The sequence below is a fragment of the Gopherus flavomarginatus genome, chromosome 10, assembly GCF_025201925.1.
Source record: "Gopherus flavomarginatus isolate rGopFla2 chromosome 10, rGopFla2.mat.asm, whole genome shotgun sequence".
Lineage (NCBI taxonomy): Eukaryota > Metazoa > Chordata > Testudines > Testudinidae > Gopherus > Gopherus flavomarginatus.
The window spans coordinates 21,958,851-21,972,834 of NC_066626.1; the positions used below are offsets into that span (position 1 = coordinate 21,958,851).

The window sequence follows — 13,984 nt, forward strand, 5'->3', positions numbered from 1 at the left end:
ACCTGCCAACCTGAAACATATTCTCACCAGTAACTGCACACGGCACCATAGTAACTCTAGCTCAGGAACCAATCCATCCAACAAACCTCGATGCCAACTCTGCCCACATATCTACACCAGCGACACCATCACAGGACCTAACCAGATCAGCCACACCATCACCGGTTCATTCACCTGCACGGCCACCAATGTAATATACGCCATCATATGCCAGCAATGCCCCTCTGCTATGTACATCAGCCAAACTGGACAGTCGCTACGGAAAAGGATAAACGGACACAAATCAGATATTAGGAATGGCAATATACAAAAACCTGTAGGAGAACACTTCAACCTCCCTGGCCACACTATAGCAGACCTTAAGGTGGCCATCCTGCAGCAAAAAAACTTCAGGACCAGACTTCAAAGAGAAACTGCTGAGCTTCAGTTCATCTGCAAATTTGACACCATCAGCTCAGGATTAAACAAAGACTGTGAATGGCTTGCCAATTACAGAACCAGTTTCTCCTCCCTTCGTTTTCACACCTCAACTGCTTGAACAGGGCCTCATCCTCTCTGATTGAACTGACCTCGTTATCTCTAGCTTGCTTGCATATATATACCTGCCCCTGGAAATTTCCAGCACATGCATCTGACGAAGTGGGTATTCACCCACGAAAGCTCATGCTCCAAAACGTCTGTTAGTCTATAAGCTGCCACAGGATTCTTTGCTGCTTTTACTACTCCTGGCATGTCATTCTTTTTTCTCTGACATCTCATTGAACTGTAATGTCGCACATGGGATTACGGCATCAGGTGAGGAATAAGCAGCAGAAGCAAATGAAAGTTTAATAAGATCCTATTATCCTGTGTCTTGAGTAAAGAAGGAAGAAAAATATTCTAATAGCTGCAACTGCCAACCTAGAGCTGTATTACTACTACTACAATGGCACAGGCCTTTTATACCCTACAGAGCTTATGAACTCCACAGACACTGGACTGTCTTTAATGTTGGTAGAAAATAAGGCCTACATTTTCAAGTGTTCACTAACTTTGGATGCCTCACGTTTGGGATGTAGTTTAGGATACTAAGGCCTGATTTTCAGTGATGGTAAGCACTGAACCACCCACTGCTTTGAACTATAGGTGGGAGTACTCAACACCTCAGAAAAACAAGTCTTAGGTGTATCAAGTTGTGAACCCATGTAAATGGTCACTGGACAATTTTTGACTAAATAATTAAGAATTAGAGAATTCAAAAAGGTAGCGAGCCTTTTGCACTAGTTTTCACTGGGGATAGTTATGTCACAACTAATTTGACATCTTTATGTCATACCATATTTGAGATATGTATGGAACACCCCCCGTTTTCAAGAAGTTAAAAACCAATACACTATTCTAAGATCCATGTCTTTAAAAAGACCTATAAAACTTTACCAAATACCTCTATTCTGGAACAAGAAAGAACATGAAACATTTAAGGCTAAAGAATTTTTTTTTTGCAAAAGTTGATCTTCAAATAGAAGGCATCTTACCACCTTAATATGAGTCATTGCTGTGGCATGTTCAAAAAAATTAACATTAAAAAATGTCTAATTCAGTTTTGGGATTTTTCAACTTTTATAAAAAACCTAGAATTTACATTTGGTTCCTAGTGGAGTAGCCCACTATTTTATATAGTGCATTGCCTCATAATGCACTTCTATGTGAACTAACTAAATGAGGGGGTAATGTTCAATTATTACAATGATGGATACTACAGAAAAATCTAAGATAGGAGACCCCATTTCCTATTTTAAAATATTCCCTATGTTGAACAAAGATATTAGAATGCATTTGGACGGACGACAGTTAACCCCAAGACTAAAAGTTTTATTATATGCTGACTTTAGCCCTTTGGTACTTAACTATCCAGTTAAGATCTCCTGATAAGCACCATGCTGTTTGGCATTAATGGCAGAAGCACTTTACACCTGTTACTATGAAAGAAGTAGAAATTAGTTTGGATGCCATACAAAAAGCCCTCTTGCCTAAGTATTCCCACCTTCCACAAAGCCAAAAATATCAGATTTTGTCCAAACCCTAATGCTGCCTAAACAAGCTACCATGATTTTTAAATTTTTTAGAAAGGAGACCTCTCTTAGGCGTCCATAGAATTTACCAGTAAGGTCCCATTTATTCCTAAAATGGTAATCTTTTATAATGTAGCTTTGACCTACTAACCGCTATCTTATCAAACTCTCCCCTCCTCCAACTTTATTGGTGTGGACCAAATATTTTCATTTGTGACCAAGTCCTCTTACTCACACGAGAAATCCCACTGATTTCAATGGGAATGAGTAAAGTGAGCAGGATTTGGTCCTCAATTTAAGTAATTTAACAGATCTAATAACTCCATAAATAACCACAATGGACTAAGTGGTGAAATTTGGTTATTAGGTAACTTTAGAAAAGGTGCTCATTATACCATAAATGCAGCACTTATGTAGGCTGGTGCATTTTACAGTTATTCTTTTAGTAGTTTTATTGCTATATGTTATTATGTGGGATTTACAGGAACTACCCAATGTGCATCATAAGTACGTAGAAACTATTAGCTGCTAAGAGACACAAGTATTTTTCCTGGCTCAGGTGTCTGCAACCAAATTCTCAAGTGTGTTACACAAAGAACAAAACTATTACATTTGTGATATGGTTCTTAAAAAAATGTACAAACAGGTATGTGATTATGCAGCTGATCCATGGGAGCTGTTTGTATGTAAGTCAATGAAAGCTGCACATATGCAGTGGGTGACTATTCAGACCCAGAGACTATACATTAAAACATTTACTTTGAAATGAGTGAAGCCACCACCCCAAAACAGGGATTCTGTCAACTGATTTTTGTAACCTGAAGATACTTTGGTATCAAAGCAGCTGCAGATGTTTGGACTGTGATATTTATCTAAAGGCAAGAAGTGCATTTCAGTACTCTGGGAGAAACCTTACTGCAGTCCCTAAACGAGCTCTTTTTGAACATCCCTCCCTATTTTCATTTTTTATTTCAACAGTCAAAGAACCACAGAGGCATACAGGAAACTGGTAACAGCTCCAAACCAGAACCAGGTATCAACATATCTCCTCTCTGACACACTCGACAATGTTGCTAGTCAAAAAGGGAGAACATATCTGTTGCTGTTGACTGCTGTGTAACAAATACCATGCCTAACAAACTACTACCCTCAACACACCCACAAAACAGCATTATGACAAGGACGAGGAATCATGCATAGCCATCTCAGTATCATGTGGCTAGGGTCTATAGTACAGTGATCAGCCACAACAGAGTGAATTTTGTGTCAAAAACTGATGCATGATTCAGACTGAATTACACAAGTAACCAAGAGATCTCTCAAGAGTCAAGTGGCAGGTTTTGTTTTTGTTTGTTTGGGTGGAGGCAGGGAAGAGACATTTTTTAACCCAAACAAAAGTTCTATGGAAAAGTGATTACACTACTGGGACAAGTGCTCTAAAATGCTATTTTCTGCCCATGTAATAAATGTACACAGGAATTCCATCTAGGGAGTAGGAGCTCAAGAACAATGTGGTTTACCGAAGCACAAACCTCTGATATCAAAAACAAATGCACATAACATACTAATATTGTTTTCTCTTTCCTTTTGTTTTACATTTTGTATGCATTAATTGATTTGCTTTTGTTGGGAGTAGGGACTGTTGAACAAGGTCACATGATGGAGACTGCTAAAGTATTTCAACAATCCTTTGGTCCCAGCAGCTGGAAAACAGCTGAGAAAAACGTACCACCCAAAGAAGGGAAAACAGTGGCTATGGAAGTGTCTTTTGAACATCCTGCTCTGTATCAGAAAATGCAAACTTGTTATAAAATATTCATATTCATACAAAAGATGGGTCTTGCAGTGCCATATGGTTACCCCTCCCTCTGCAAGTTACAGTGGTTGCTGGCATCAGCTGTCTCTCAGAATTTTTGTTGTTGCTGAAAAAGTCTAAAGGACACAAACCATCACAATAACTGATCCTTCCAATGGCAAAGAATTAGTAATAGTCTCTTATCAGAGCTTGGAAAAAAAAATGCAGGTGAGAAACTGAACGTGAGTCTTCACATGCAGAGTACAGCACTGCTTCATCTGCTGCCGCCTCCTAGATTTCTCAGAATGCTACCACTATAGTCATGGAGATCAGGAGAATATGACTATGACAATGTCATGAGTTGTTAAAATGAACAAACAGGTGTGACTGCACAACTAGTTTAAACAAGGTCTTCCTAGCAGTCTCTCCAGAAGAATGCCTGCACAATGGAGACTCATCACTCAGCTTCTTCGATATGTCCTGATTGCTGGAGTATAGAGGTCTGTGGTATTACTGTACTTGTTCCACGAGAGATCCGGTCTTGCTCAGTGTTTGCAGACAGGGAGGCCAGGGCAATGGGCTGTAACAAATTAGGTGTCATGCCAGAGGAGACAGTCAGGCTATGAGTAGTGCCTTTGAGTGTAAGATCTGGTGTGGGAAGAAGCGGCTTGAGAATACTGACCAGGCAGAAAGCAGAGCCACTTTTAGGAATGAAATTCACTTTGTTCTTGTCAGGACAGTAGAAGGCTGGAATTTCATGCAATGGCTTTGGCCTACAAATAAAACACAAAACAAAATGGTTTAAATTCAACACAGAAAAATCAGATTCACTCCCTGGCAGAAAAGCATAGACTATCTTTAAAAGGTGACCTGTGCATACTGTGACAAAAAAATCAACATATTTAGAATAATTTGCAGCATGACCATACAGCAAGAGTAGCAGCATTCATCACATAACTGACAGCATTTGTGACTTGGAGAAGAACTAAAGATCAAACGCTTACGTCCCACCTTGCAGACCTACTGTCTCCTGATTCCCAAGATGTACTATGGTATAACTATGGAAGTCTGCTCTAGACTACATCAGGCTTAAGTGTGGTTCTATTCTGAAAAGTAATTCTGTTCAGAAGACATTGTGGAAATGTCCATGTGTTGTTTCTCAGACTCTGAATCAACTCTGCCTTTTTTAGAGATAGATTTTTTTTTCTAACTGCCAGTCCTGCAAACTGCTCCTAGGTACTGAAATGAAAAATCAAGCTGCGTTCTGATTTTTGCATCACTGTTACTATAGATTCTACCAACAAAAGGCAGCTCAATTCAACCCAACTGAGCCCCAGGTCATCTGCAAATGTTACACATTTGTAATGGAAAGTAAATTACAGCCCCCAAACTAGTTAATTCTTGCTGATGTAGGAACCAAAAGAGAGCACAATTTACTCCTCCTTAGGCTGCGTTGGTGTAAAGTAGGAGTAAGAAGTAGTCAAAGCATATATTTTTTACACTAAAGTTAGCGGACAGGACTCTGACATGCACAGAGAAGTGGTATTCAGCAAGAAAGTGCCCATTTTACATGATGACTTTCCAAAGCAAAACCACATTTGGAACAAAGTTTGTAACCGATACAAGGAAGCAGAGGCATAACTGCGAAAAAAAAACAACATTTGGGAGCTTGTTGAAGAGTATTCAGAGGAATAGCATCTTTTACTATAAACATATCCATTTCCACTCCCACTACTACCCTTCCTGATGTTTCCCCAATTCTCATCCTGGCTTCCCTTCCAGAATACTATTTCTTTATTCCAATCTGGATACAGTGAGGAGGAAGGGAAGTGATGAGATGGAGGTGGTACCTGCATAACAGCATCACCAGCAGGGAGAAAAGACCAAACACTGCAGTTTTAGCTGATGCCTCATTTGTCAACACGTGTGTTCACCAGGACTCGGCTGGCAAAGGGTGTGTCATGGTTGTGGTGAAAGGAGAAAAGCAGCAGCTGGGAGAAGTCTATAGCATTGTTTCCCCCTACAATGCATTAGCAGCGCTACGTATGCATGTGCGCAAAAAAGCACTAAGAGGAAGGAAAATGTGTGTGCGCAGGTGGAGGGGAACTATGTCCCTTTTATCCCTGTCACGTTGTGCCTATGCATATGATGCAAACTAAATCCAATTTAGATTTTACAAAATCATGGTATTATTAAACACACACATCATGGAACATTTTTCTTATAGGACAGCTTCTCCGTGGCTGCTAGTACACAGCCATAAAGGAAGATGTCCAATGAGAGTACAGTCTCTGAGGAAGCCATGCTGTTGGGTGCAAATGTTGTTGGTGGAAGATAATACCACAGGGGGCCAGCCTTCCTCAGAGCTCCATGATGCGCAAAGCTGATAGCAGAATTCCCCTGGACTCTGGGTTTGGGAATTCAAACCCTCTGCGTCGTCTAAACTCTCCTCCTTCTGCAACTGAGGGTACTGCCAGAAGGAAATTAGAGTGAATTTTGAAGTTTTCTGGACCCCCAGTCATCCTTCTATGAGTTTGACTGCAGGAGGGTACAATATGGTCCTATATTATGTGCAGAATACACCTCTTACTCTTGCTATTCAAGATATTCATTATATAACTAAATTTATTTGCAGGTCATCTTAAAAAGGATAAAGGTCATAATTTGAAAGGTAGATTCTGGATTGATTTCTGCATGTAGTGTCATGTCGGCGCCTCAATAGCATACAATTTCAGAATCAGGAGTGTTTAAAGCTTTAAATCCTCCTTTCTGTATAACTCTATATAATTTGGAGACCATATGCAGCCTACACTGCACTACATGCACTACAGTATATATTAAGTGTCCTCCTACATGGAGCAGAATCCTGGAAAAACAATAAGTCTGTCCAATGCAACTTGAACAGCTTTCAATATATGGTACTCCTCACTTAACAGATAGATATATGGAGATATGCCTATATCTCATAGAACTGGAAGGGACCCCGAAAGGTCACCGAGTCCAGCCCCCTGCCTTCAGTAGCAGGACCAACTACTGATTTTTGCCCCAGATCCCTAAGTGGCCCCCTCAAGGACTGAACTCACAACCCTGGGTTTAGCAGGCCAATGCTCAAACCACTGAGTTATCCCTCCTCCCCCCGTAATGTAACGACAACTGAAAAATGCGACTTTATGTGAAACAATGTTAAGCGAATCCAATTTCCCCATAAGAATTAATGTAAATTGGAGGGGTTAAGTCCCAGAAAAATTTCTTTCACCAAACAAAAGACCTTATATACATATACAGTATAAGTTTTAAACCATTTTAAACAAACAGTTTAAAATTGTATGCAGCAATGAATGACTGTGAAGCTTGGCTGGAGTAAGAGGGTGGAATATTTCCCAGGGAATGCCTTGCTGCTAAATGATGGACTAGCACTTGGCTGAGCCCTCAAAGGTTAATACGCTGTTAATGTAGCCTCACACTCTACAAGGCAGCATGGACTAAGGCAGGAGGGAGAAAACACAATAGATGCAGGGCAGTCACTGCAAACACTTCCTTGCAAAAACTGAACACTATGCTGAGCCCACACTATCCAACTGGAGCGCACCCCTCCCTCCTCCTGACAGCACATGCACGGCTGCACAGGTGCTGACTTTCCACAGTGCTGTGGGGTGCGTGCATGAGTGAGAGAGATGTGCATTTTCCCTTTAAGTATGCTGACCCCACTTCAAGTGCATTGCCCTTTTAAGCAGATCAGCCAGGAAGCAACAGCTTCCAGCAAGCTCCCTCCTTTCTGTCCCTGAGCCCTTACAGAGTGGAGGTGGCGGGGTGGGGGGAGGAGCTCCCTCCTTTCTGTCCCTGAGCCCTATCCCCTCCTTCACTTTGTGGAGAGGGGTTACAGAGCGGAGGTCTGTTGGGCCTTCATTGGTGGTTATGCTGCACAACATAGAAAAACAGAGCTTAACTTTCATATCCCACGTTGAGTTTGCAGGGCTGGCCATTAAACACATCTTTATACCTGTAAAATGATCAAACACAATCTGAAAATCACTGACAAACATGGTCTCAATGATGCTATTTGTACTAAGTCATTTTTCAGAGCAGAATTAATACATTAGCGTACCAAATTTATCACCAAGTTATTTACTGTCTGCTACCCTTTCCTGCCTCTTAAGGCAATGATGCTGCCTGATACTCATTTATACTAACCATCCCTAGATCATACATCTCTCTCTAGGGATGGTGGTTTTTCTCTCTGGAGATCTCTTTTCTCTGCCCTACTATTCTCTATAAAATGGACATTGTAATAAAGTGGAGTCCGCTTGACAGTGAAACCTCCCACTGTCTCACTGTCCATGTCAGCCTTCTGTCAGATTCACTGGCGTAGCTGCCCAGCAGCTCCCTCAGGTGAACTTTCAGGAGGGGGTTACAAGAATTGGATTAAAATATTGGGGTCCATCAATGACACAGACTGCCCTGAAAAAAAAAAAAATCAGTCTAGTGCAATGGTTCTCTAACTTTTGTAGTGGTGATCTCTTTCACACAGCAAGCCTCTGAGTGCGACCCCTCCTTATATATATAAAAAATGTTTTTAATTTAACATCGTTATAAATGCTGGAGGTGAAGTGGGATTTGGGGTGGAGGCCGACAGCTCGCAAGGCCCCATGTAATAACCTCGCAACCCCCTGAGGGGTCACGACCCCCAGTTTGAGAACCCCTGGCCTAGTGATTGCAGGCACTCTATTTTTTACATTGTGCCTCATACTGTAGCACAACAGCGGCATGCGGCTTAGCTGTGTAACTAGACACCTTACGTTACTGCTTCAACTATTATTATACACTCATTTGCTCCTCAAAACCACAAACCAAGAACCCAACCCTGTAAAGATTTACATACCATCTTAACTTCAATTTAATAGGACCAATCATATAATTACAGATTAAGCCTATGTGTACTTTTGGGTTGGCAATTTGCAGATGGCCAATTAGTCAATTTATAAGCCAGACATTTAAAAAAAACCAACAGATTATATTTTAAGTAAAGGATGAGGTGATAGGCAATCAATGGAGATAACCTTGCTTGGCTGAGAAAGCCTGGGAATTAAGCCTGGCAATGATGTGATTCACTGCATATCACAGCACTGAGGCATTAATTTGACCCTTTTAGGAAGATTTCCACAACTTGTCATTGTATTTTTTTCTTTGACAAACGCTGGCCTAATGTATCAGCATCACAGAAGACAAAGGAGAAAGACTTTCTACAATTAGTATCACTTTGTGTCCTACTCTCTGAAATGGGTGTTATGTACTATTTGGCCTGATTTTCAGAATGCTGAGCATTCACAGCTCCCATTGACTTTAGTGGAAATGATGGATGTTCAGTATCTCTGAAAGTCAAACATTTATATTAATGCTTTCATCTGAGACATTTGAAGCATGTGTCTTTAGGAACTGTCATCCACCTATTAGACCTGCACTTGGTAACAGAGTAAAAAGCCTGAATGTAATCCTCAGTCCAGTACTTTGAAATCCGTAGTCTTTCATTCTCCAAATCTAATCTATTTTTGAGTTGGAGCCCCTTGAAAAGCTACATAGTTTTTGAACTAACCGATAACGGAATTATCCTCAGAGATTAGAGTTCTGAGGAGATAATATGCTCAGTCCCGAAAGACCTTCCCTCCTTTTCAAGTTGAAAATCAAAAGCAACATTATTTCAGTATTACTCTTACAATGTATTATGTGTGTTCCTACATCTTAAATAGTTTTAACCAGTAGTCAGACCTTATGGCAAAGTTACAAGTTTATGCCAGCATTTTCAATTAAACCTTATTTTTAGGGGTTTCAAACTTTCCTAAAAGAAGCCGCCATATGGTACTCCTGGGGGAATTCTGTGCCACTGCACAATGCAAATTGCTGCAGAAATTAATGTTGTGCGTGCAGAATTTCCTTTCCCCCACAGAAATGGGCTGCAGTGCTACCAGCCACCACTAGGGGCCGCTGGGCCCAGCAGAGCCCAGCTCACTCCTAGAAGACAATGCTGGGGCAGATGGAGCTAGAGGATTCCCAGCAGCTGCAGTTCCCAGCACGCTCTGAGGGAAGGAGATGGCAGTGAGCAGGAAACTCCAGATCTCTGGGCTCTCAGAGGGTGGGTGTCTGGGCTGGGGGGTCGGCTGTGACTGGGCTCTGAGAGGTAGGGGGTTCAGGTGTATTGGCTGGGCAGCCCCCCCGCAGCTGGGCTCTGGGGTGGGAGGAGACAGAGAAACAGGAACTGGGTTATCATAGGGGTTTCTTTAACTCTGTACTCCTGGGGGGAAATTTTGTGTGTCTCTGCATTGTTACAGACATACTTGCTGACAGGTATTTTGAAATAAATTACCAAAATAATTGAAACTGGCATGATTATGTAGTGTTATTTTGACAAATAAAATTTGCAGAATTTTAAATATGTGCAGATGTTATATTTTTGGCACAGAAGTCCCCCAGGAGTAATATGGAAACTACATCTATAGGTGCCTGTCATAAGAGCAATTATTTTTTCTTAACAGATTATTCTTTTCTTTGCAGAGAAACAGAAAATGTTTACTGATTCTCCAAATTACAAATACAAAAAGAGAGGGGCAGGAAGTCACATGAATTGGAATTTTTACGGAACCTAAACCAGTTTGTAAAATGTACCTCAGGACCTTTAATGACTACATGTGGTCAGGGTTTTGTTTCATCTAAAAGACAGCAACTCCAGTAGCCAAGTCCCCCTAGCAGTAAACAGATGCACTAATTCTGTGCCAACTCAGAGCCAAAATCCGACTCCCTTAGTAGGTACTGAGGGTTGTAGAGGACACAGAGAGCCTCACTCACACATCTGCAGATCTTCTGTAAAGACCAGTCACAATTCCACTCTCTGTGCTCAAAGGCGCAGAGCGACTGCTCCCTCTGTGTCCTCCATGCGAGGTAAGACACCCCCACAGGGGTGGGGAGCAGTCACTGCCCCACTGGCTCTGCACTGGCCCATGAAGAGAAACCAGACGCTTCAGGGAGAGCAAGTAGCACTTGCCTAGTGGACTGTGTTGCCTGTAACACCCTCCTTCTCCCAGTGTACGCACTAGTGAGCGCAGGGAGGGATCATGTCTCCCCGAGACAATTCCTTTAGGACTCTCCCTTGGGGCAATGGATATCCACATTGTCTGTCCACTTTCCTTAGTGCCTGGCAGGAACAATGTGGTCCTTCAAGAGAAAAAAGTGCCACCCACTGACTCACCAAGGGACCAATCCAAAGTCTACTGAAGTGAATGGAAAAAAAGACACTCATTGACTTCACTGGGCTCTGAATAAGGCTTTTGCTCCTTTTCCTCTAACACACATTTTTCATGGACAGAAAAACTCCATGTGCTGAATTTAATTATACATAGTTTATAAGATCTAACAAGATAATAGCCAAGGTGGTATATATAAAATCAAACCAATTCACCCTCACCCTATTTAGGCACTGACTTACACCTGTTTAAAATATTCCCACCATTCTGTAACTAGCTTGGGAATACTGCTGTACTCTATACATACATTGTTATCGGCTACTGTACACTTTCGTCAGTTATAAAAGTCCTGTAAGCCTCAAGGATGTATTTTTTTTTGCATAAAGTATGAACATTTACATAAGAGTAAATGTATCTCAACAGATTATCCTATGCTAAATTTGCATTGTTTTCCCATCAGAAATAAGAAAGTACATATAGCCAGTTTTACTAACCCTCTAGTGCTATAAGTTGTTTTTTATACGTTATTATGGCGTAACATTTTCTGCTGGGAAGAACGATTGCTGACATGAAGGTTTTTTTTTTTTTTAAAAAAAAATATCTTTCTAGATTTTTCCAACTGTTTTACTTATTATTTCCATAATTATTTTAAACAGTAGTAAATATACTAAATAGTAATTATTGAGAGAGAATTCACCCTCTCAGACCAAGGTCAGCTTGTTAAACAAGTTGCCAAGACTTCAAAAAAACAAGGTGGAGGTCCACACGCAAAAACTGTGTATGTACCTAGTTGTATACAGAAATCAACAGGGTATTTGTGCATGCACTTATTATGAGAGTGCAGTTACCCTATTTGTATGCACAACAGACAGGTTTTCCACAACTAACTGTAGATTCCTTCATATGTATGTATTCTCTGCCTCCCCCGTGTATTGCAGATGGACCTCACCACCTTTCAGTGTTTTCTTCCAGTTTAACTACTGCATTTTTCTACTGACTCCAGTCATCAAAACTCTAGGCACTAATGCAGAATAAGCTTTAGAAAATGCAGGCTCCTACGGCCAAATGGCTACATTAGCTCCTCAGCCCTGAACCACAAGCATCTGCTCATTTTTTCCTTTAACTTCCCCTCCCCTCAAAGGCTCAACTTTGCAGTGACCTTTTCTCTACCAAATGAGGGTTGGAGAGACTCTCTTCAGAGCCCATCAGTGCTGTTCCTTGATGTTTTTTGGTAGCCTTTCTGGTTGACGCAAGGAACTCTCCCTCCTCCCAGGGACTGAGCAGACAGCCTTCACAGCACCATCTTGTTTTATTTACCCAAGTACAAGGGAATGTTGATCTTCCAGTACTACTGGACCAGATCACAAAAATGAGTCTCACTTTCCCAATATACCTAATTTCAGTTTGGAAGAGGTGTGTCTTAAGCCATTATGAACGATACTGAATATTGGCATCAAAGCACCTATTGCAATTTTTCTACTCTGTCAAAACTAGTGTGGGGTGCAAAGCACAGCAAACCTCACACTAGAATACTGAGTGGGTCTCCATCAGACACAAAAGGCACTGAATATGGAGATCAGACTCCGGTATGAATGACTGCCAAGAAGGGGCAACTCTTGAAGCCCTTAGAGGGCTAAGGATCGCCCATGGTCCCAATGAGAGCCAAAGACGCCGTTGGTAAGGACAGGCAATGTATGCAGCACTGTTCCCTGCTACTGTATACTAACCTACTATACAAGAGAATAAGGAGCTAGAGTAAGGGAAGAACTAGCCCGCAGACACAAAGGCAAGTTTCATTCACAGCGAAGGACGTGAAGTGGATGGGGCAGGATGATCTCTCATGCACCACCCCAAAATACACAGCTTTTCAAGCAAATTCCATAGCTCGATGCCAGGAGCACCATGGGACTACAAAGGCCTCTTTGTAGTCCAAGTAGTAATGTTAACAGTAGTAGTAGTATTAATAGTTAAGAGACTGTTTCAGGAGCAGTTTCTGTGCCAGACACTGAACTGAATAAACTGATGTCAGATCTGTCTGAATGATAAATTATATATTTCTTATGAACTGAAGAACTACTTACAAACTTTCTTCAAAGACTTTCACCTTCTCGCAGCCCTCAGGAGGTTCACGCTTGAACATGTAGCTGTTATTGGGTTTTGGCGAGGTAGCATATTTGGGCAAGGGAGAGTTGTTCCCATTCTCTGTGTGAAAAGAATATCAAATTACTCAAATATACCAAAATATTTAAAAGAACCCACTTATTTGAAAAGAAAGACAAACAAATCCAAATTGACTTTGTTACCAATATTACAAAGTTAAATGAAGAGTTTTCCCATTCCCCGTTATCCATGTTCTATGGAACATTTTTCTCCTCCAACTGTAGATGGACTCCTTCATATATCACAACTCTCAACCTCCTCCGTCCCACAACTCCTTTATATTCTTTTGAGACCCCTGCATATGCTCCACAGCACTCCAATTTTACAATCCCACATCTGAATCTTAATCACAACCTATCCAGCCAAGATGACCGGACAGGTCTCATTTGAGGTCTATCAGCAATGCACCTTAAATCAGGACAGGTTGCTGCTGAATTGTGTTAAAACTTTTAAAATCACACTTTTCTTTTTTAACACTATTTATACAATTTTTTCAATCTTTTTCCTTGTAACAAACAAAACAAATTCCAGATTGTCAATATACAGAATAAGTACTATAGATCCAAAACAAAACCAAAATATTTACACAACTTTTGGATTGTCATATGTTAACTGCAATATTCCCAACACAGAGATTTTTGTGGCACATATCAAAAACAACAAATTAAAGAAAAAAAGATTAATGAAATTAAAAGCAAGAGGGAAAACGGACCATGTGGATTCATGCCTTTCATCCAGTTCTCCTT

The 13,984-nt window shown here is 41.0% G+C and overlaps 1 protein-coding gene across 1 annotated transcript in view; it reads right to left on the reverse strand.

Annotated features, from left to right (window-relative positions):
• Positions 1-1,604: 1,604 nt before the first annotated feature.
• The window catches only part of FAM117B (family with sequence similarity 117 member B), a 72,670-nt gene continuing 60,290 nt past the window's right edge, over positions 1,605-13,984 (reverse strand). Inside the window, exons 9-10 of the mRNA XM_050969619.1 lie at positions 13,160-13,280; positions 1,605-4,619 (exon numbers count right to left, since the gene is read on the reverse strand). Coding sequence (XP_050825576.1) covers positions 4,304-4,619; positions 13,160-13,280 — 437 coding nt within the window. The 3' untranslated portion in view covers positions 1,605-4,303. The remainder of the gene's footprint in view (positions 4,620-13,159; positions 13,281-13,984) is intronic.